The sequence below is a fragment of the Akanthomyces muscarius genome, chromosome 2, assembly GCF_028009165.1.
Source record: "Akanthomyces muscarius strain Ve6 chromosome 2, whole genome shotgun sequence".
NCBI lineage: Eukaryota > Fungi > Ascomycota > Sordariomycetes > Hypocreales > Cordycipitaceae > Akanthomyces > Akanthomyces muscarius.
The window spans coordinates 4369542-4391253 of NC_079242.1; the positions used below are offsets into that span (position 1 = coordinate 4369542).

Consider the following 21712-nt stretch of genomic DNA (forward strand, 5'->3'; position numbering starts at 1 on the left):
TTCCTACGTGGGTTTCCAGAAATTTTCCAACATCCCAAACCACTTCTCCTACGTCTGCGCCAGGACAAAAGCCTACAACGGCCTTGTGGCCAAGGATACACCGTGATCATATTCATCTGAGTGATATTCGTCATGGCAGCGACTCCATCAAGTAACCAGCCTGTCGAGGCCGCGCCGGCAGCGGACCTGGAGAAGCTCAAGATTGCTGAGGACGCAGCCAGCGCTGAAGTCCCCGCGCACAGGTCGCATGACCCAGCGAGCAACTTGAAGAGAAGCGATCCGTTTCAGTTTGGCAGTCGCTATCTGACCGAGGGAGACAACGTCTACGAGTTCAACGCCTGGGATCATGTGGAAACTGACGATGCGTACAAGGAGTATACTGAGCAGCAGCTGGAAAAGCAGCGCCAGGCTCCTGTTTCTGACTTTGACAAGAGTGAGTTGCTTCTTTTTGCGTTTTTTTTTCTTGCCCAATTCCTGCGGTGATGATATCGAAGCAACACTTCATCTGAATTCTCTGATGAAATCAGGTTAATTATAGTCTTTCGCTCCCATCTGAGCACTCCTGCCTCCTCATCTTTCTATCGGACTCATTCTTTGGAAGTATACGCTAACACGTATCGTTCAGGCAGATTCAACGGTAATCCTGAAAAGTGGTGGAATCTTTTCTACAAGAACAACACCTCCAACTTTTTCAAGAACCGAAAATGGCTCCAGCAGGAGTTCCCCATCTTGGCCACCGTAACGGAAGAAGATGCTGGCGCCAAGGTCATCCTGGAAATTGGTGCCGGCGCCGGCAACACGGCTTTTCCTATCCTCGCCAACAACAAGAACTCCCAACTTAAGATTCACGCCTGTGACTTCTCCAAGACAGCCGTAGAAGTCATGCGCAAGCATGAAGAGTACATTTCAGAGCAAATCCAAGCCGATGTGTGGGACGTCGCAGCCCAAGAGCTGCCACCCGACCTCGAAGAGGGATCCGTAGATGTGGCCATTTTGATCTTCATCTTCTCGGCGCTATCGCCAAAGGAGTGGTCTCGCGCGGTGCACAATGTCCACAGGCTGCTGAAGCCCGGCGGCTCTGTCCTCTTCCGTGACTACGGAAGAGGCGATCTGGCCCAGGTGCGCTTTCGCAAGGGCCGCTATCTGGAAGAAAACTTTTACATTCGCGGTGACGGCACGCGCGTGTACTTTTTCGACCGCGACGAGCTCGCCGATATTTGGTTGGGCAAAACGGCCGAGGCAAGCGGCCAGGCTGACGCCCCCAAATTTTCAATTGACCACCTCGGCGTTGATCGTCGGTTACTGGTCAACCGTGCGGAACAGAAGAAAATGTATAGATGCTGGCTGCAAGGGCGTTTTACGAAACAATAGACATGATACAAAAGTTATGAATAGTAGAGCAATGAGCGAGCAATCCATATGTCACGCGGTAAAATTAATGAAAAGAACCCAATGCATGTATACCTAGCATTCCTGGAGGAACCATGTACGTCAGACAAGCAGGGTATCGCGGACGAGCGCGCGCTTGGACTCGTCGAATCCAATGGAGTCGAGGTACGCGTCCAGGCCGCCGTATCTGTCATCAAGATGCTTCTTGAGACTTTCCATCATCCCACGGTCTGTATATGCCCATGCCTCTGTCAGACCGACTGACTGGACCTCTTTGATCAGCTGCTCCCGCTCGCGTGCGAGGCCTTCATCTGTGAGGAGGTAGTCGTACTCGATGGCGGACATTGGTATGCCCAGGATCATCAAGATCAAGCAACAAATCAAACCTGCAATAGAGCATCAGCCTTGCTCTGCTCTGGGTGTCTCGCGCTCAAGTCAGGTACATACCCGTCCGGTCTTTACCCTGAGTGCAGTGTACGAGAACGGGCGTCGTCTGCGGACTCGTGTATAGAGTCAGCGCCTCGGCAATCTCCGCCCCTGAATGGTCCAGCTTGTCGCGGCCGATGCCAACAAGTCCGCGCGGCACGAGGACATTCTCGGCGACGATATGGATGGCCTCGTTGTGGTACCTGAAGGCATACAGAAAAATGAATTTCCTGCTCCAGTCATCAGCCAAGGTGTGCTGCGCCAGGACCAGGTGGTTATAGGCATGAGCCAAAAATGTACGTACAGGAACTGCCACCATGTGAGGAGACTGGCGATATGGCGCTCAAAGCTGCGACCCGTCACTTTAATCTCGTGGTACTGTATGCCCGGAATGCGCGCCGTTTCTGGCATGGAGGGGTTGACGATGCGCTGCTTGAGCCGCTTGGCTGCTTGGCGTGCCAGCTCGGTGCTGCAATCGTCAGCCGAGCCTAATTATCATGGCAATGCTTCTCATCCTGAGTGCAGTCATTCCGAGTGCACAGTTTGGCTTACTTTGTGCGCAGGTCTATCACAGTTCGGATGCCGAGGTTATCGGCCAAGTGCAGCATGTCCTCGGGCGATGCATTGTCTGGAGCAATTGCCAGTGTCGTCAGCACGTATAGCGACGCCAGTAAGGAACAATTGGCCTTGCTTACCTGGTCTAGCAGATCTGTACACGAGTCCTTCTCGAACGGCTCTGGAAAGATGCGGCTGTGTTAGTTATACATGCAGTCGAGCCAACTGGATAAACGCAGAAACCAACTTTTTGTCCAGAAAGGAGTTTACAGTTTTGCCCACATCTCGAAAATTGGACACATTCTCGAGCACATGCTCCTTGACAGCTCCCATTCTTTTACTGATCGCTAGATGGCTGCTGGATGGCTCTCACGCAGGATGAAGCCGGTGAGGATGTAGCGTTGTGCAGCGCGGCTTGGGGTCGGTGGAGAATTGTGTGCTGTTAGGGAAGCGCCGTGGCGTGGTTGAAACTGGTTCCCTCACTGTCACCGTCGGCTGCAGCACGGTATCCGTACAAATTTGCCATGTACATGCAAATGCTTCTAGCTCTTGATTTACTGTGCTTTTCAATTGGCATACAAAATTCGTGTAAATGCGTCCCAGGGTGAGAGCTGCCCTATGACGAACTCTAGCACGTTGCATTTTCAAGTCGGGGGCTGCGGCTGCGGTCGACTGCCACAGAGTCTATCGGCCCTACCTAGGTACAGGCCTACCTACAGAGCTCATGGCAGTCTTGAATCGCACAAGAATAATTAAGGAATTGATCCATCGATTGACTACGTGAAACATTGGCTGCTACATGGCAAGTGCAGTTTGGCCATGTCAAATTGCACGGCCATCGAGCGCACGAACGCCGACCCTCTTCATGTGGAGGAATTTCTTAGGGTCGTTCCAAGGCGGGAGCGTAGCTTCTTGGGACGCTGAGATGGAGACGCCGGACATGGCGACGTCATGACGCCAGAGCTTTTTTTTTCTTTCGCGTGCGGTGCCCTCCAAGTAAGTAGCAGCTACCTAGGCACCTAGGCTAGGTAGAAGCGGGTACCTTGGAGGCAGAGCTATCTAGCTTGTTTCCGGGCATGAGGAAGAACGGATAATAAATGAAGAATTAGGCGGGGTCTGAGAATTCTCAGAAATGGAGGCCGGGAGAAATTGCATTGAGAAATGTGGTATGTGGCAGAGGGAGCTGAAGCTGGGATCGAGGCTCCATGGTTCAGGGCAGGGCGCGATGGAGAAGTTGACAAGAGAAGATGCGATTTTAAAGTTCATCGAGGGAGTTCGGTTGCAGAAGTGCAGGGAGTCGGTCGGGTGGACGTTACAGGGAGAATGCCGGTACGGAATTTTTGTGAGGTACCTAGGTAGGTAGGTGTACGGATATGAAGAAGCTACTGTATGCAGCCCAAGGATCGTTCAGCCACCTACAGATCTTTATATGCAGAGTGCTGTTGTTGTTCCGATGCCTGTGGTGTTTCAAAAGACCGGAGGCTCAGTACCTACCTACGGATCACAGTGTTCCGTAAAGATTCTTTGCTAATTGCCGCCAGACAGAACTACCATGTGTGCCTGTCTTGCAAGTTCAAGTACCGTCGCAGCAGGCCCACTGCCGGGCCAACCACCAGCTCTTTTCGGCGCCCCAAAATCCGGATCTGTGTCCAAAGTCTCCATGACGTCAGCATGGCCCTCCCGAAAGCCTGCTGGCCTGCTGCGGAGTCCCCAAAAACGTTAGTTTACCTTTACCTGTAGGCTGTAATCTGTACCTAGGTAGGTACTGGTACTCACGCTAATGTTGGCGGCACAGCCAAGCTTGGCCTCACCCAGGAAGGAAGCTTGCCCAGCTTGCCAGCTCTCCTCTCTCTTCTCGCCTGACCTGACCTGGCCTGCTAACTTGACTAGTTAATGCTGCGTTTGTCGCTCTGCTTTAATTTCCCTAATTCCCCATCCTTTTCCACTGCTTAGTGCCGCCAGCTCCGTTTCTGCTTCCCTTTATCACTACTAACATCCCGTCTCCCTGACGCATCGTAGCTCCCTCATCCATCCCACCGGGCTCTTTCTGCTGCTCCTACGTCTCGGCGCCAGCAAAACCACCACCATCAACATCCCGTTTTGTGTTACAATATATCTATCGCTCTGCAGCCTACCTATACTGGAGCAAACAACCTTGCTCCGCTTCTAAGCCATGCCCAAGTCGGCTCAAGGTACGTTCATTTACAGCTCGTAACAAGACACGAGATCGCCGCTCCTCGCAAACGCAGCCACGCGATCGATCCACCACTCCCTTCCCCTTCCTTACCCCCCGCAATTTGCGCATTCTGATATACCCTCATTTATATTGCTTGTCTACCAGTATACGTTTCCGCAGCCTGCTCACATTTCATCTTTCTCTCCAGTTTCCACGGCCGGCAGGCTCAAGTATGCCGACCCCAAGGACCTCCCCAGCTACCCGTCTGCAGGCCTCAGCGAGAACGGCGCTGCCGCCAGTGCCGCCGCCACCTTAGGATGGGCCAACCAAAAGTCGCCCGAGCCCTGGCGTCCCGACAAGGCTCCCTCTGCATCTGCTGCTGCTGCGCTCGCAAAGGATTATAAGTCTTCGCCCGCATGGGAGCCGGCCAACAGCAGCGGCGCTAGCAAAGCTGCTCTCTTGGCCGTCGGCTCCGCCGATGCCGCTCTCAAGCAACGACCTTCAACCCCAAAGAAGACTGCGCACGACAATTGGGGCAACTCTGCCGCTACTCAAGCTTTCCACGCTACTCGACCGACTACTGTTGAAGCATCCAGTGTTGCCGGCGGTAACACCGCTGCCACACAGGCTTTCCAGAGCAACCAGGCCTCCACCATCGAACCTACCGCGCAATCTTCGCCCAGCAAGGCAATTCAGCAGCGCTCACTGGCTGCTGCTAAGGGAGCGATGGCTTCGTCAAGGCTCGACTCTGGACGCCCCAGCTCTACGCAGAAAGACAACTACACTCTAGAGGCCAGCGCTGCATCCAGCGCTCTCAACGGTGCTGCCCTCGCCCACCGCAACTCGCTCATGGCCCACAAGCCCACGATTGGAGAGGTTGGCGCGGTTCCTATCACCAACATGACCCGAAACATGTTCACCTCTCACCCGCCAGTCAAGCAAGAGACTGATGAAGAGCGAATTCACCAGACGGCTGTCGAGATGGCCAAGAAGATGTACCAGCATCAGCAAAAGATGCTTGATCAGACCAAGGATGCTCAGAAGGAAGAAGAGAGCACTCCGTTTGCTGGCACATACCTCAATCTTCAGGACGCTGCATACAAGCAGGCTCAGGATCGCCTGGCAAAGCTTCATGACGAGCATCAGCAGAGCCGTGAAGCGCAAGAGTACTATGGCAACGCTTCTTCGCCCCGCCGTAAATTTTCGATGACCAACAAGCTGCGCCGCCGCGCCGATAGCGACCCAGACCCCGATGACAAGGTTCGCTCCGAAAAGATTCGTCAGGAAATGTCCATGTTCTCCACCAAGCTGTCCCAGGTTGACACCGAGAAAAGAACCAAGGACCGCGAGGCCCTTCTCGCTGCTGCTCAGCGCAACGTCAAGGCTCGTTTACAAGGCATGGACGAGAAGGTCTACAATGAGACTGGCAAGCGCAACTCGAGCATGCTTACAGATTGGGAATTGAAGGCTCAGCAGGCTGCACAGGCGCGATCCGATACGCGTACCGAGAACAAGGGCAAGATTGATATTGGCGGCGGCAAATTTATGACCCAGGAAGAAATCAATGCAATTGCCGCCAAGAGGCTTCAGCCTGTTCTGGATGATATCAACGAAAAGGCAGAGACTGAACGCGCACGTCTGGCCACTTTGAAGGCAGAGGAAGATGCCAGACGTGAGGAGCTGGAGAGAATCAAGGCTGAGGAACGTGCTGAGAAGGAAGAGGCTAGAAAGGCCAAGGGTAAGCACCCCGACCGGTTTATACTAGATCCATCGCTGACGCATTCTACAGAGCAAGAAAAGGCAGAAGAAAAAGCCAAGCGCGCTGAGGAGAAGCAGGAGGCCAAGGCCAAGAAGGACGAGGAGAAGCTAGAAGCGAAAGCCAAGAAAGATGAAGAGAAGACCAAAAAGGCGCAAGAGAAGGAAGAGCTCAGGGTCCGCAAGGAACAGGAGAGGGCTGAAAAGGCCGAACAGCTGCGCGTGGCCAAGGAAGAGAAGCGCAGATCGAAGCTTGGCGGCGCTGCGGCCATTTCTACGACCGCAGGGGATGCCGAGGCTGCACCTCATGACCGTCAATCTCATGACACTCATCCTTCTGCCGCGGCTGATGAAGACGACGACAGCGACGATCTTCTGGATACTGATGACGAGCATGAGGCGCACAGAGCTACTGCCGCGGCCACGTCCAGCCACGCTGCTGAGAGCACTGACAGTGTTCCCCGCAAGTCCGTAGAGGGCTCTGCTTCGTCGCAAAAGTCCAAGTCGGGCGTCAAGAGCTGGCTCAAGAAGCGCTTCTCTGTCTCGCACGGCAAGCACGATACCGCCACCGAAAAGGATCCTAGCGAGAAGCGCCGCAGCTTCTTTGGCGGCTCACCAAAGACCAAGGCTTCCAACACTAGCAACGCCAGCCTGGAGAACCGTTCGTCCAGCATTCGTGACGTTGCGCTCGCAGGCAAGAGCGAAAATCAGGACCCTGTTGAGAAGACTGCCGAGAAGACTGCCGAGAAGACTTCCAATGATGTCGAAAGGCTCCCCGCGCTTGAGATTAAGGAGCCGGAAGCCGAGAAGGCCACGACTTCTGCCATGGAGGCGACTTCGGTCGCAGAGGCTACAAAATCAGCCCCTGCGGTGTCGGAGCCTGAAACCACAACTACTGAGCACGCCCTGGAAAAGGCCGACTCGCGTGGCGTGAGCCCTGTGAGCACCCCATTTGAGGATGCGGAGGAGCGCAGCCGCACCCTGGAGCTGCCCAAGCCCATTGACGACGAGGGTCGCCGCAGCAGCAGCATAGCGCGCGATTCTCGCTTCAAGGAGGAGATGTAAAGGCCTCAAGAAGCTCGCCTGATGTTGCTGTTTTAATAATGCGTTAATTGGGAAGAGAATGATTTTTGGATGACCGCTATTTGATTTCCGGCTGTTAAAAGACGTGGGAAAGCGTTACAACTTTTTTCTTGGCCACTATAATTCTAATACGACTTTTGATTTCCTTGGATCTGTATTGCGGGAGGAAGATTGCGATGTTTCTCGTTGGACAGCATGTTGGTTTTCTTTTATTGTTCTTGGAAAGCTACTGGTTCCTTCTATTGTTAGAGACGAAAGAATCACCTCGTACGTGGTAGTTGTTTTGAATATATTAACAGTATACAGAAAGAATCATGCTTGTTCATTACAAAGCTTCAATTAATTCGCCAATATTGTATCCACGAAAAGCTTTGATCGCATATCCTGAAAACCTCCCGCCCTGAAAATCCCCCCATTTACACTGATAAGAATGACCCCGTTCTATTTTCGTCCTCACTTCGTTTATCGACAAGACATCATCACATTATGTACACAGGCCCACATCCACCGAAGCCCGCCAAGCATGGGTGTTGTTTAGAACGCGCCCGTGGTGTTGGGGGCATTGCCGTTTGCGTAGCGGTGCGGCGTCGTGGCGCCGCTAGCCTCTTCCATTTCGTGGGGGTTGCGCTTCCCATACCGTGCCATGTGCGGTTTGGTGGCGACAGCAGGGTAGAGGTCAATGACAAATGACAGGATGAAGAACGTAAAGAGGAAGGCAACGACCCATTCGAGAACGGCGGCGACATTATCGTGGCTGGTAAAGTTGGTGGCGACAAAGGCGATAGCCAGGCTGACTTCGACCAGCACAACGGCGAGCTTGGCCCAGAACGAGGTGCGGAGGTCGCGATGTTCTCTGTGTTCTATAAAGGGCAAAGCCGAAAAGCGCAAGATTAGCAAACTCGTAGAGGGAAAGAAAACAGTGACTGTTGGCCATGCGGGAAAGACGTACTGATGCCCAGACGCTGATACTCCCAGCAGGTGCAAATGGCCGAGAGCATGTAGCCCGCGAGAAAGAAGAGTAGGAAGAGGTAGTGCAGCTTCCGGTGGTGCTTTGTGTCGAAGATGGAAAGCAGGATCAGGCCGGCGGTGCCGATGACGGCAAAGACAATGGTGCCGACGGCGAGGGCCTTTTCGCCGCGCGACGAGTTGGGCACGAGGCGGCCGCGGTGGCGCAGCCAGCGCGCGGCCAGCATGGACAGGTCGAGGAAGAGGCAGACGACGCAGGAGCCGGCGATGAAGAGCGGCTTCAGGACGTCGGCGCCAATGTTGGAGATGAAGACGATGCGGATGTCCTGGTTCTGGTAGTCGTAGGGCCGCGCGTGGTCGTTGATGATCCAGTGCAGGAGCATGCCGAGCAGCATGCCGAACCAGACGAGGGCGGAGATGATGGGCAGCCACTGCAGAAGAGGTTAGCAAAAAGAGAAAGGAAAAACAACATGCGTGCTGGCAATAGGCGCTTCTTCGCATACCCAGAATGATATCCAGCCTCGGACAGCCATTGTGGTGGATGTGACGAGTGTTGCGCAAACGGTGTGTCGCGAAAAGCCGGCGCGCGCGCAACCAATTTTTTTTTACAGACTGCGTCGCTTGAATGCGAAAAGTCGGCAATTGAAGCTATCAGGAGAAAGAGTTTCGTCGTCGGCAGCTTTGACGACAAGCTAGCTAATTCTTGTCCGGTGACAGGGGGGCGCGAACGGCGGCGGCGCAAAGCGTGAACCGTCACCAAATGAGGTAAAGCTTTCTGCCAGATATCTGTGTCACCGTGAAAAGGAAAGAAGAAGAGGAAGCGGGGAAAAAATACGTGTCTCAGGAAGCACCGGAAATGACGGAAACTAGACTTCGATAGCCTAGCTGCAGATCAACAATCAATTCATCATCCATGGAATTCCAAGGTTGAGTGACTGTACGTGTGCCTGGGTTTGGGTGCTAGGAAGTTTCTCTAGTCATGACGTCAGCTCCGCCTAGGCGTACATTACAGCCACCATCTCATCGCACGATCGTTCACGCGTTTGCGGCGCGCCGTCCGCGTTGACAGTTGACAGTTTGACAGGTTTTTTGTGGCTGAAGCCGACGGAACAGCCAACCACGTTTGATGCCAAGAAAAAAGAAAATTTACATCAAATTCGTTCCCATGATGTCATGTTTATTTTCCTTCCTTTCATAGTTAAACGCAAATCTCTAATGCACCTACGGCTGCATAGCCGGATTCTAGCACGGGGCCATAGTCTTTGGCCAAAATCGGCAAAGTCCCAGCGCTCCAGGTGCCTTCCGCGCGGGCATCTTTGAAATTGAAGCCGTCGCGGCCGGCGAGGTGCGAGTCAAGGTCGGCAGTCTACTGTGGCGCGCCGAGGTGCCTCTTGATCAGGTCGCCAATGAGAAAGCAACCAGACGAAGCGCATCTGTCGAGGTGCCACTGTCCGCTGAGATTTCTCGTCGCTGGTGACGGCCTCACCACTCGCTTCAGCATGAGTCCTGGTTGTCGGAAGCGTCCCACAAGGAATGCAGACCATCACGCAGCCTCTGTGACAAGGTTCGGGCAGTAATCTGTCGGTAACTGATTCTTCTAGGCAAGCGAGTCGACCTCGTCGCAGCCCAATGCGACACCACAAGCTGTCCGTCGAATGCGAAGCACCGCTTCGGCCATGGCGGCTCAAGCCTGCACAGGCGCAACCGGTGCAGCAGAGCTTTCGGCAAAGCCAAAAGGCACTCTCGTCGCCTGGCCAGCCTTGCTGCGCGCTGTCAGTCATGTGTCTGTCTCATCAAAGGCGGAGCTGCATCAGACACGCATCAGCGCCACCGCACCAAAGGTAGCGTGGAGGAGTGCGGCACTCGCCCGCGCAGCGCAGTAATAGTGGCGTGCGTTGGTCCGTCCTGGTATGATGAGGGTGTAGGATCGTGTTTAGCTAGGGTGCACGAGATTGATCGCATAATGGTCGCTCCATAACTTGCTTTCGTTGTCGACCACGCCAGCTCGACTCGCGTTTCACCGTATCAAAGGATAATAAATTTTTGCGTCGTCAGTCGTGGGAGAGAAGCAGAAAAAGGACCGCAGAGGCAAATTAGCGCCTCTGGCAGCGAACGAGACTCTCTGCTCCTGCGTTTGAGGGAACTGCTGGCGCCCGCTAGCAACGCTGGCGCCATTCATGCAACTATCCACCGCACACCAAATAGCACCTCCCAACAGCGGCGGTCATGGCGTCTCAGATGTTGGTACATTCCCTGCTGTGAATGGCCGCTGCTTGTTGTTGTATTTCCTCTTGCATGTCTAGCTCCTTCACTGCACTATCGTGAGCGGGGTGGCCATCTCATTGGCAGACACCGAGTCTGAACGGGGTCCTTTCCGCACTGGGACCGCGACCCTCTGGTCACTCGACCATGATAAAGCAAGTTACGCACCACTTGATCGGATATTGGGCGGTTAGCTGCTGGTGCTTGGAGATTGAGAGAGACATCACATGAGTCGTTTCCAACGGCCATCATCGTCTTACACAACAGACCAGTCGTGCGATGTTGGTAGCTCTAATAACTTACCGTACCAGTTCGGTGGGGATCGAACTCCTTCAAGCCATCCGCCTCCGTGGCAAATCCCAGGCCTAGAACCATGTGAGAGGGGGTCGGCTAGGAAGCAGCTTTACAAAAGATCTCTAGGACGGCACACCACCACCTCGTGTGTGGGGAGGGGAAGGAAGCCGGCGTCAAAAGCGGCGCCCAGAGGCGTACAACACTTACTTGACGGCCAACCAACTGCTTGGAAGTTATGCAATGCATGTTGCCTTTGGAACTCTTTCCCCTCCTTTTTCGTTCAATTCCCGCATGCTGATTTGATGCCGCCGTCTCTACCGGAGTTGATGCTACTTTAATATCAAGCTATCGATGCAGCCCCCGCCCGGAGTGCACCACGGTTGACCCCCTTCTTCTTCTTCTTCTCCCACATGCGACTAACACACATACGCATGCGTATCACACCACCCGAGATGCCGCCGCTGTAGGGAAACGCCCGCTTGGCCTTGCCTATTTGCGTTTGATGTCGCAGTCTGATACCTTGTAGCCGAGATAACGAAAGTGCATATGAAGCTGCCACATCCCACTCCCCCAAGCAGTCCTTCTGTCAATATTCTACCAAATCAATCTACTCGCCATCTCATTCACATACACTCGTACCCATACACGCACATACACATACCGATACCACGAAAATCATGTACTTCTCTACCACCTTCGTTGCAGCCATTAGCACCGGCCTTGGCGTCGACGCCACCTCCATTGCCTGTAAGCGCTGTATTCTTTTCTTCCTTGCCCGTGGTTGGCCGGGGTTACTGAGTCCCGACTGTTTGTAGCACCTCGCGACAATGTTCAAATAGATAGCAGCGAGTCTGTTAACGTCTCTCCGTCTAGCGGAAAATAAGCTCCCCATAAGGCGTCAGGCGTGTCTCTGCCATCGCTGTGGCAAGCAGATGGATTGGAGATGGTGTAGGGATGCGTTGGATGAGTCTGGCGGCTACCACTGCCATGAGGAGATGGAAATCTGATTGTACTATTATTTTTAGCCAAGACATGCGACATGAAACCGATTCAATTTATACTTTTTTCTACAGAGCATGACTACAGTCTGGCAAAAGCATTAAGTGCTGGCTTCCCTGGCTAGTTGACTCGGTTGGTTGTTAGTTCCACAGCATGCCAGGCTACACAGCAAATTGCTTCGTAGCACGGATTCAAATGATGATGAAATCTGAATTTCTCACAGCTCGCTTTATCATCTTCATTTCCATTTCTTGTTGTCTTTTTTTTCGTTTTAGTGCCGTGGCGAGAAACGAAACTTTACCCCGTCGCGGAGTAAACTGCGGCACGGATAAGATATGGCGGGCGAATCTGCAGTGGCGGCCGGCGGCAGACGCAGCCTTCCACAAACATCAGCAGTCGACCGCGAACAAGAGCTGCCCCCCACGCGCAACCGTACTCGGCGACGCCTCAAGTATCGTTTTACAAATCCTCCGGGACCGGTGCCTTCATTCAAACCTTCTGTACGTGCAGCTTCGAGCGGCGCGAACAACTGCACCAGATCCTGGGTCGTCGCCAGCATGTCTCTGTCGCCTGTCGTGACGACGACGCAGTCAAACGAGGGTACCTCGATACGCGCTATAGGGTCACCGTATAAGAATCTGGCGTCCGGAACAAACTCGTCGTCAAATGGCACGCCCAAGCCCACGCCGCCGACGTCTGCGCCCACGCTCCCGCCCACGCTGGACGTCGCCGAGCAAATGAACGAGGAAGAGAAGCGCAAATACGTCAAAGGTATGCCGACAAGATCTCTCTCGTCCATATTTCGACTTCCATGTCTGACAGTATTATTCAACAGGCAAGAAGCTCGGAGAAGGCACCTACGCCATCGTATTCCTCGGCCATCTAAAATCGAACCCCGCGAAGCAAGTCGCCATCAAAAAGATCAAAGTGCAAAAAGAATACACCGAGGGCATGGCCCCCGACGCCGTCCGCGAACTAAAGCACCTACAAGAGCTGTCCCACCCCAACATCATCTCGCTTCAGTCCGTCTTCTCCTCCAAGGACCAGAACCTCAACCTGGTGCTCGAGTTCCTGCCCCTCGGCGACCTGGAGATGCTGATCCGTGACACGGACAATGTGCGGTACGGCGCCGCCGACATCAAGGCCTGGATGGGCATGCTGACGCGCGCTGTGTGGTTCTGCCACGAGTCCTTTGTCCTGCACCGCGATATCAAGCCCAATAACCTGCTCATCGCCGCCGACGGCGAAGTCAAGCTCGCGGATTTCGGTCTCGCGCGCTCCTTTGCCGACCCGCACCAAAACATGACGTCCAACGTCATCACCCGCTGGTACCGCCCGCCCGAACTGCTCTTTGGCGCCAAGCACTACTCGGGCGCTGTCGACGTGTGGTCCGTCGGCGCCGTCTTCGCCGAGCTCGTCATGCGCGCGCCCTACATGCCCGGTAACAACGAGCTCGACCAGGTCAAGCTCATCTGCGAGGCCATCGGCACCCCGACCGAGGACAACTGGCCCGGCGTCACCAAGCTCCCTGAATACACGGTCCCCGGCCAGCACCCCGTCCGCGGCAAGGACTGGTACCAGATGCGCTTCGGCACCGTCGGCGCCGACGGCGTCGACCTCCTCATGAAGACCTTGCTCCTCGACCCCAAGAAGCGCATCACCGCCCGCGACATGCTCCGCCACCCCTGGTGGCACTCGGATCCCAAGCCCACCCGCAAGCAGGACCTGCCGCGCAAGGGCGGCGGCGAGGAGCAAGTCGGCGCGGACCTGAAGCGCCGACCCGGTGTGGTCGACGAGGACCGCGGCAGCAAGGTGGCACGAAAGCTTGATTTTGGACAGAAGAAGTAATCTTGCGCGACTAGTCACCGAATTTTTCACTAAGGCGTTTCGGAACTTTAGATTTTTAGGGGGAGAATTAGCATCGGACAGAGAGCAAGGTACAATCATGTCAACTGGCGTTGGAAAGACGAACAAGCACAGGCTTTTATCAAAGCACTCAACAAGATGAAATGCATCACAGATAGATGACCCAAGACACCGCATATCCATGGGTAATGCATTCGCATTCTATACCTAGCCATCAAGGCTACGTAGTGAAAAATAATGATAAAGTCGTAGACTTCGTAAGAAAGCACCACGCCCATCTCCTCTTTACTTCTACCCAAGGCATGTATTCATTCACCTCTCTCCTTTTTTTTTTCAAAACAAAAAGAACTACCATCCCTCCATCATCCCCATACCGCGGCAGCTTTACATGACGCAGCAGTCCATTCCGTACATGGCCCTCTCGACGGCCTTTCTCACCTGGTACCAGTCGGCGCGGCGCTGCGCGTACTCGTACACCTCCTCGGCGCGGAAGACGCCGCTGAAGCGGTCCCCGTCGGCAATGACCGTCGCCATCTCCTTTGCGTGCGCGGGGTCGATGAGGTAGATCTGGCTGAGCTCGCGCAGGGCTTTAAAGTACGGCAGCAGGTCCTGGATGCGCAGGGTGCGGACGTACTCAAAGTACAGGTTCATGTCGGCAATGAGCTTGACGGCGCCGTCGACGCTGACGCGCTGCCGCTTGAGGTGCTTGCAGATGGCGGTGAAGAGGCGCTGGCCGACCTCGCCGTTGAAGACGTCGAGCATCGACTTCTCCGTCGTGCCGACGAGCATGCTCGTGTGGCCGGACACGAGCGCGACGATGCGCGTCGCCGTGGGCGTGGGGCCAATGTCGACGCCGGCGCCGCCGAGGATGCTCGCCGTCTTCTCCGTCGGCGCCGCAGGCAGCGGGTTGTAGTCGGTGGGCGCCTGCATCGTCGCCTGCAGGTACTCGACCTCGTCCATGAGCACGTCGATGCCCTTGTTGAGGCCCGCGGCGACGGACTCGTCGAGCATCTGCTCAAACTTCTTCTTGGCCATGTTGGCCGGATCGAGAAAGTCGTTGCGGTCCGCGATCCGCGGCGTCGCCAGCTGCTGCTCGTAAAACACGTCAATCATCTGTGAGATGAGGTCGCCCACGTTGACCAGCTCGATAAACGTCACCAGCGGCGCCACGCCGTCGCCGCCGCCGCTCTTCTCACCGCCGCCGCTGCTGCCGTGGCTCACGTCCCGCGGGTTGTACTGCGACAGGTGCCCGACGGCCAGGTCGAACCCGTGCTTGACGTGCCGCTGGCCGAGGATGCGCAGCAGCACGACGAAAATGGTCGAGCACTGCTCCTTGGCCTCGCCGCCCACCTGCCCGCCGAGGGGTATCAGCAGCGACGCCCGGCCCAGGCTCGTCTTGGCCGTTTGCACCAGGCTCAGCGCCACCTCGATGCTGCAGAGCGACTTGATGCCTTCCAGCTTCGAGGCCATGATGGCTGCCTTGGCGGCGAGCTCGTCTGTCGGCGCCTTGGCTCCTGGGATAGGACTGTTGCGACCCAGGCTCGGCGTCTCGGGCCGCGAAGGCATGGGCGTAGCTGCAGTAGAGACATTGGCACTGCCTGTGGACGAAAATCCCATGCCGGGGAGTGCCGTGACGGGCATCATGACCACTTTTCGAAAGGAGCTCAGAAAATCCTTCTTTTCTGCCGATCGGTTAATATTGGACATGTAGTACGACTCGAGCGACGAGTCCTGCTCCGATAGCTTCTTTTCCCATTGCGAAACGAGCTCCTCCGCCTTTTTGGTAAAATATTCCAGCTCTTCTTGCAAGTACAAGTCCAGATGGGGCTCGAATACGCGTAGAGCCATCACCTTCGCCATGTCGCGAATCTTTTCCTCCGTCGCACCGGGTGACTTCAGTGATCGGAAGAAACGCATAGTCTGCTCAAATACACCTGATACCGCCTTCAAATACATGGCCACTGACCGCTCGTGGCACTCGTCGAACAGTGGTGTCGTGTATTCGGTGATGATGTCTTCGCGAACCTTGTCCACAAGCTCCCAGAATACCTGCTCAGCATCGGGAAAGATACGCTCAATCACGCCGGCCTGTTCGTTGACTTTGAGCAGCAGTCTTTCAAAGAACAGCTGTGCCGGCGTCAGTGACACATCATCGGCCCCTTGTCCACGATTGATGCACTCTATGGGGTTGAAATTCATTTCCGTGTCATTGAAGATGGGGTGCTTGCGAATAAAGATGTCAATGGCACTCTTGGCTCCATTGAGAGCATGGAGCACATGGCCAAACCGACGCATTCTGCCGTCCACATCCCAAAATTCGTATCCCTGCTCAAACTCCCGCACAACTGCATTCTCAAAGATGGTCATCATGGAGTTCAGTTTTGCTTCTCTCGCTATGCATCCGGACGTCCAGTCGCTCTTGGCAAACTTGTGCAGGTTTGCCAGCATTTGTGCTTGGGTCTCGGGGTCTCTGAACGCCTTGAAGACGATTGGCTCCGCATGGGTCTTGGCCTTGACAATGTCAAAGTAAAAGGGCGCCAGGGCGCCGTAGACTTTGCCGTATTCTTGCCTGGCTCCTCCTCGGATGCTTTTGACATTCTTAAACACCTCCAGATAGGTAGCTTGTCCCTCGGGACTGGTATCGGACGCGGGACCTCCGACCGTCATGGTCTCGAACCCATCTCGTAGCTCCGACACCGCTCGCTTGCGTCGTTGCTCTTCGGTTGAGGCATCGAACAGGGTGGTGCTAGCTTGCTTGTTGGCACCGTCTTGCGCAGCAGCCTGGGCAGCAGCTTGCTCGCGACGGCGCCGAACAGTGTCTTCGAACCGCTGTCTCGCCTCTCTTTCGTTCCAGCAGCCCATGCTCTTCAGACGAGACACCCATCGTGGATCCTCGTAGACCATTTCTTGCATGCGGCGAGACGTTCGAGCCACTCGCATCTGATCGGCGACGGGTAGGTAGTCGAGTACCGCAACTAGTAATTCTGCGCGGGAGTCGCACCGTTAGCTAATCCGGCGACCAATCTGGAAGTCTTCCAATTTTTTATGAGCTTCGTACCTGCAGGCAGCTTTGACCGGGTGTCGAGCATCTCCGTCGCCGCCAAGGCGCTGAGGATACTGCGACTGCGCGAGCCGCCATTTGCATTGTAGGCCGCCATTCTGTCGCGGGGGCGGTATCAATGGCGGTGGCCGCGGGCTCAGGCTAGTCTTGCGGTAGACGTGTACTCATGAGCTTCCCGGGCAGCAGTTGAGAGCATCCGCTATCATCATTCTGCCCGAGAGTTTTTGGTATGCTCGTGTTTGGCGTAACACGTCCAAAATGCGGAGGGGTGGCGCTGTCCTATAGCCCCCGTTACATGCGTCACAGGCGCACCGCCACTAGAGATCCCTGAAGACCGGGTCAGGGTCCGAAAGTCTAGACAAGGCCACAACGTCATGTCTGTCACTCATGGAGGAGACTTGCTTTTTGAGCGAAAGGGCTGGACGTTTATTGTTTGATTCCAATTTTCTTATTTACTCTTCTTTTTGGTTCGAATATATAACATCTGGTTGCGAAGCCGCCTGCCATGGGCGACAAGATCGATCGCGTTTAGCGGCCTCATCAACCTTACCCTAGATGAAAGAATTGAATCACACAGCCGGTCCGTGTCGTAACGCCATGCTCTCATAATCGGGGAGATATTATTGTCTATCCGAGTCTACCCATATAAACATGTGATCTTTAGTTTTTAGCTGTTTCCCCATCGCTTGTTCTAGCCTCCTCGTGTGCGCCGACGACCCGTATGATACCGAGTGAAGGTGCCGCCGTGTAGTAGATGTCTGTGATTCTTCACATAACGATGCGGTACAAGTAAATGGAAAGAGCTTGTTCGACAGTCCACTCCCCATAAATCTAAATAAAAATGTGTCGGCACCCAATGATAACGCAGCCCGCAGTCCCAAACGCGTCCAAGTCGCGTCAATGTACTACTCCCCGGATCTTCGACAGACAGCGCGTCTAGTCTAAAAAGGTAAAAAGATGCGTATGTAGAACGTTCATCGCACGACTCGCGTCGCGAGCGTCGATGACGCATGAAATGTTGATTTCGCTTGCACCTATCGATTGATTAGTCTGAAGCACTCCCGAGGTTGGTTAGGATTAAAAAAAAGATATACCCTGGGAAATCATCTCCAAGTTGACATTGTGTTCCCCTAGCGTAGAAAACATCTTGCCGGCGACGCCAACCATGTTCTTCATGTCGGCACCGACCAAGCTGAGAATGGCCATGTCGGAGAGGACGCTCACGTCGCCACACTCCTCCAGGCTCTGCTTGGCGCTGGAAAAGGCCTCGATGCGGGTGCTGGCCGAGTGGATCGCCAGCGAGACATGCACTTCGGACGTGGAGATGAGGTCGACCGAGATGCTGTGCTTGTCAAGAATGGAAAACACGCGCGCAAAGAAGCCGTGCGAGATGGAGCGCTTGTTGGAGTGCACGTTGATGACGCTAATGTTGTCCTTGATGGTGACGGCCGTGGGTCGCTTCGGCGGCTTGGGCAGGCCGTCGCCGTGGGCGGCGAGATGGGCCAGCGACCGTGAGCGGTGTAGTTGGTGCGAGGCGGACAGGATGGGATCGGGTATGACGATGGTGCCGGTGCCGCGCGGGTTCTTGACGTTCTTGATGCGGATCGGGATCGGGGGTGTAGCGCGAACGACCTGGTCCATGGTGAGATGATGGATGACCTCGGAGCCGTAGAATGTCAATTCGGCAGCTTCCGAGGGCGTGATGGATGTGAGAAGGCGCGCTGTAGGCACCTTGGACGGGTCCGCAGTGAAGATGCCGTCGACTTCCTTCCAGATTTGTAGCTCCTCAGCCTTGAGGCTGACGGCACAGAGAGCAGCGCACAAGTCAGTGTAACCACGGCCGATATCGCCATCAATCAGACTGCCGGGCACGTTACCAAAGAAGCCAGTGACGACGGGCACCTTGTTTCCGCATGTGCTTAGCTTCTTGTGGAAGGCATCCACTGCCGTCTTGTAAAAGTTGGCATCGAGGGGATCCGTGGCCCCGAAGTGCAGCACATCACCGAGGTCCACGTATTCAGCATCGACACCCTGTCACCGTGTTAGCAGCTTCTTGGCACAATGTATACCTTGAAAACATACACCATCCTGTAGCACCGCCGTCATGGAGAGACAGGCTAGCTTCTCGCCAAAGCTGATGACGCGGTCCTTGGACCGCGCATTGATCTCGAGGTTAAATCTCTTGGTAGCGATAATATACTCGATGAGCTCCTGACACTCGACTTCTATACGAGAAATAAGCTTTTGCCGTAGCACAGGCTCGTTGATGTAGGCCTCCGCGGCGGCAATGTGATCTTTGCAGATGTCGTTGATGAGCATCTTGGCCTCGTCAATGTGTGCAATCTGCTCCTCCTCCTCGTTTGTCGCGGCACCGACAGCCTTGAGCATGGCATAAACGCCGAGTAAACTGGTTGTGCGTCAGAGATGACGGACCAATCTCTCTGTGTGTTGCAAGCAAACTTACCGACTGGTGGTGCCCTCGGCCTTTTTCCCCGTGCTTCGCGCAGAACACACCACCACCACTCGATTCCGTGACAGAGTTGCCCTGTAGACAATAGGTTAGAGGCCTTGTGCATTGATATCGCACGCCATAGTCACGGGACAAGTCTTACTTGACAATATCGTGCGCAATCTAGGCATCCAAAACGTCGTTAGCTTCAAGTGTCTCATGCTCACAGGCCATGCGGCTCTCACCCAAGCCTGCATGACTGCATCGTGGCGGGCCAGCGAACTGACATACCTTGCCAGGAAATTTACCGACGCTCGTTCCCCCGAATTTTTGTACAACCCAGCCCAGCTCGGGCGAGTTGAAATATGAGTAGCCGCTCATGGCTTTTTTTGCTTGGTCCCCTCACGCAACCTTTGCCCGAAAATGACCTCAGTTTGACCAAGAATGAGAATGGCCGAGTTCAATGAGCCCAGAGAGTGTAAATATGCCCTCTGTCGCTTGCTTCGAATGGGCTCGATGATGAATTGAGGTTCTTCGTTGCAGCACACTGTTTGCGGCTCGTCGCTGCAGTTTTTTTTTTCCGACTTCGCGAGTCACACTATGTTACTTGAAGACCCGCCGAAGTGGTGACAGCCAAGGAAAGCTTCACAGAGAAGAGCCAAAGTTGGCCAAATAGGCAACGAATTGCGAGGCAGAAAGGAGCGGAAGGGATATGGGTGTTATCTTGTATGCAGGAACAGAATTGGTCAAATATATCAATAGATGAGATGCCGATCTTGTCGTCGACTCACAGACTCAATGAGGTATGAGTGAAAAAAGATCGGGTCGCCGGAGCCGGAGGTTGAGCGCCGGGGGGTCTAACTTGTCCCTCCTTGTTCCTTGGGCTTGAGTGCTGTTTCGGCGCTGCTAGTTGCGCTGAGCCCACTGTAACGTGGCTAGCTCTAGGTAGGTACCTAGGTAGGTGAGGTGCTTAGGTACCTACAGCTCCGGACGGTGCTGAGCGCTGGACGAGTCAGACGCCGTATTACAGTTGCTGTATCCGTACTGGTAGGCGCGCAACCTGCTACCAGGGTCTTTGGCAGCTATGACAAACACAATCTCTGGCCTGCGGGAGATTGTCACTTGGGCGCGTTGTCGGGAATCTGCACATTCAAATAAAAAGGGAGGAGCGTCTCCCTACCCGCCCACGAGTGCATTAAATTCTCGCGGGACAGCGGCAATCACAGGCCAGCGAGGGCCTTCAAGCCGGTTCCCGGGTCCGTCCTCCGCCTCTGCGTGCTGCGCTGCTACAGTGGGCGGCGGGTGTGAATACATGCACGAGGAGCGGCTGCGAACAGTGTCTCTTGCTTGGGGGCCAATTGCGATGGCGCAATCGCACGCTAGTGTCTGGTCTGTCTCCGAGAATTTCCCGTCCATTCTACCATACCAGTACCCCATGCTAGACTCCGGTTTACAGTTGTGTTAGTTAGCGGCTTCTTCCACAATCTTTGCCCCATCGGTCCAAGCCGGTGTTTGCACAGCGTCTAATAAGTGCTAGGGGCAAGCTGTTGCAGCCTCACCTTATTAGACTAGCGTTTCGAATGCCCGTTAATGGCATCGGCAACGTGGAAATTCCTGTTAGGCTGGGCCACCCTCAGTGCTGTCCATCAGACTCTGAGGCTGCGCAAAGTCCTCCACGCACCGGAGGCGATTTGCAATATTGTCGGGCAAACTCTGCTGCAGGACTATAGTGTGAGCTGGAGCAGCGAAACAAACGCCGTTAATGATCGACAAGGCAAAAACCGTTGCGTACTTTGACCACTTAGACGGCCTCCCGCAACTCAGAATCAGCGAACCGCTGGTCGGCCCTTAGCTGGGCCCATCCCCCTTTACTACCGGGTCGTCGTATTTTATGATGAGGAACGCGACAAGGTCCTACCGGACTTGGGACCGCCTTCCCTTGACTACGGCCTGGGAGATCAAATGCCCTTTGCCGTCGCTTGTAAGCGAGAACTGGACAGCGAATGCATTTATTGTGGCTGCGAGCTTCAAAGATGTGCATTTCTCTTCTGGATCATTACATCTTGGATTATACATGTTGACTAAAATCAGAAGAGAGCTTGCTTGCCAGACTTTCTAGCCCGTTGACGACGAAATCTGGGGGTACCACGAAAACCCATGGATCAGATTACGACGGGCCGTCTCCTACCCCGTCGAAGTGCCACAAAACGAGCAATAGATACCGAAATCAGTCATGAATATTTGTGAAAGCAATGCAATGTGAGTATAGAACAGAGCTATTGATCTCGTTTCACCAAGAGCGCAGGCAAACAGTGCTACATACTGTGCGACGAGTGGCTGGCCTTCCTTCGTGTCGCGCCACCGCGTAAAGCTGGTAGAAGACCGATTCCGGTCTTTGCAGGCGAAATTGGTATTGAGATATTTGAGACAG

General features: G+C 54.6%; 8 protein-coding genes across 8 annotated transcripts; 4 read left to right on the top strand and 4 right to left on the bottom strand.

Moving 5' to 3' along the window:
* Positions 1 to 132: 132 nt before the first annotated feature.
* Positions 133 to 1371, top strand: LMH87_004567 (uncharacterized protein; the record flags this gene model as incomplete). The annotated part of the gene is made up of 2 exons (XM_056195807.1): positions 133 to 433; positions 626 to 1371. The coding sequence occupies 2 exons, from the start codon at positions 133 to 135 to the stop codon at positions 1369 to 1371; spliced, it is 1047 nt and encodes a 348-aa protein (XP_056049400.1).
* A 120-nt stretch (positions 1372 to 1491) lies between these two features.
* LMH87_004568 (uncharacterized protein) lies at positions 1492 to 2703 on the bottom strand (the record flags this gene model as incomplete). The annotated part of the gene is made up of 6 exons (XM_056195809.1): positions 1492 to 1775; positions 1837 to 2045; positions 2120 to 2284; positions 2368 to 2443; positions 2511 to 2551; positions 2618 to 2703. 6 exons carry the CDS (start codon positions 2701 to 2703, stop codon positions 1492 to 1494), a joined length of 861 nt encoding a protein of 286 aa, XP_056049401.1.
* Positions 2704 to 4543: 1840 nt separating this feature from the next.
* On the top strand, positions 4544 to 7366 carry LMH87_004569 (uncharacterized protein; the record flags this gene model as incomplete). The annotated part of the gene is made up of 3 exons (XM_056195810.1): positions 4544 to 4562; positions 4755 to 6284; positions 6336 to 7366. 3 exons carry the CDS (start codon positions 4544 to 4546, stop codon positions 7364 to 7366), a joined length of 2580 nt encoding a protein of 859 aa, XP_056049402.1.
* A 552-nt stretch (positions 7367 to 7918) lies between these two features.
* Positions 7919 to 8883, bottom strand: LMH87_004570 (uncharacterized protein; the record flags this gene model as incomplete). The annotated part of the gene is made up of 3 exons (XM_056195811.1): positions 7919 to 8244; positions 8334 to 8781; positions 8854 to 8883. 3 exons carry the CDS (start codon positions 8881 to 8883, stop codon positions 7919 to 7921), a joined length of 804 nt encoding a protein of 267 aa, XP_056049403.1.
* A 2454-nt stretch (positions 8884 to 11337) lies between these two features.
* LMH87_004571 (uncharacterized protein) lies at positions 11338 to 11789 on the top strand (the record flags this gene model as incomplete). The annotated part of the gene is made up of 3 exons (XM_056195812.1): positions 11338 to 11369; positions 11433 to 11653; positions 11722 to 11789. 3 exons carry the CDS (start codon positions 11338 to 11340, stop codon positions 11787 to 11789), a joined length of 321 nt encoding a protein of 106 aa, XP_056049404.1.
* Positions 11790 to 12240: 451 nt separating this feature from the next.
* On the top strand, positions 12241 to 13753 carry LMH87_004572 (uncharacterized protein; the record flags this gene model as incomplete). Its single annotated transcript, XM_056195813.1, has 2 exons — positions 12241 to 12676; positions 12741 to 13753. The coding sequence occupies 2 exons, from the start codon at positions 12241 to 12243 to the stop codon at positions 13751 to 13753; spliced, it is 1449 nt and encodes a 482-aa protein (XP_056049405.1).
* A 402-nt stretch (positions 13754 to 14155) lies between these two features.
* LMH87_004573 (uncharacterized protein) lies at positions 14156 to 16929 on the bottom strand (the record flags this gene model as incomplete). Its single annotated transcript, XM_056195814.1, has 2 exons — positions 14156 to 16755; positions 16830 to 16929. 2 exons carry the CDS (start codon positions 16927 to 16929, stop codon positions 14156 to 14158), a joined length of 2700 nt encoding a protein of 899 aa, XP_056049406.1.
* An 839-nt stretch (positions 16930 to 17768) lies between these two features.
* On the bottom strand, positions 17769 to 19662 carry LMH87_004574 (uncharacterized protein; the record flags this gene model as incomplete). Its single annotated transcript, XM_056195815.1, has 6 exons — positions 17769 to 17866; positions 17927 to 18863; positions 18915 to 19239; positions 19297 to 19377; positions 19445 to 19464; positions 19573 to 19662. 6 exons carry the CDS (start codon positions 19660 to 19662, stop codon positions 17769 to 17771), a joined length of 1551 nt encoding a protein of 516 aa, XP_056049407.1.
* Positions 19663 to 21712: the final 2050 nt, after the last annotated feature.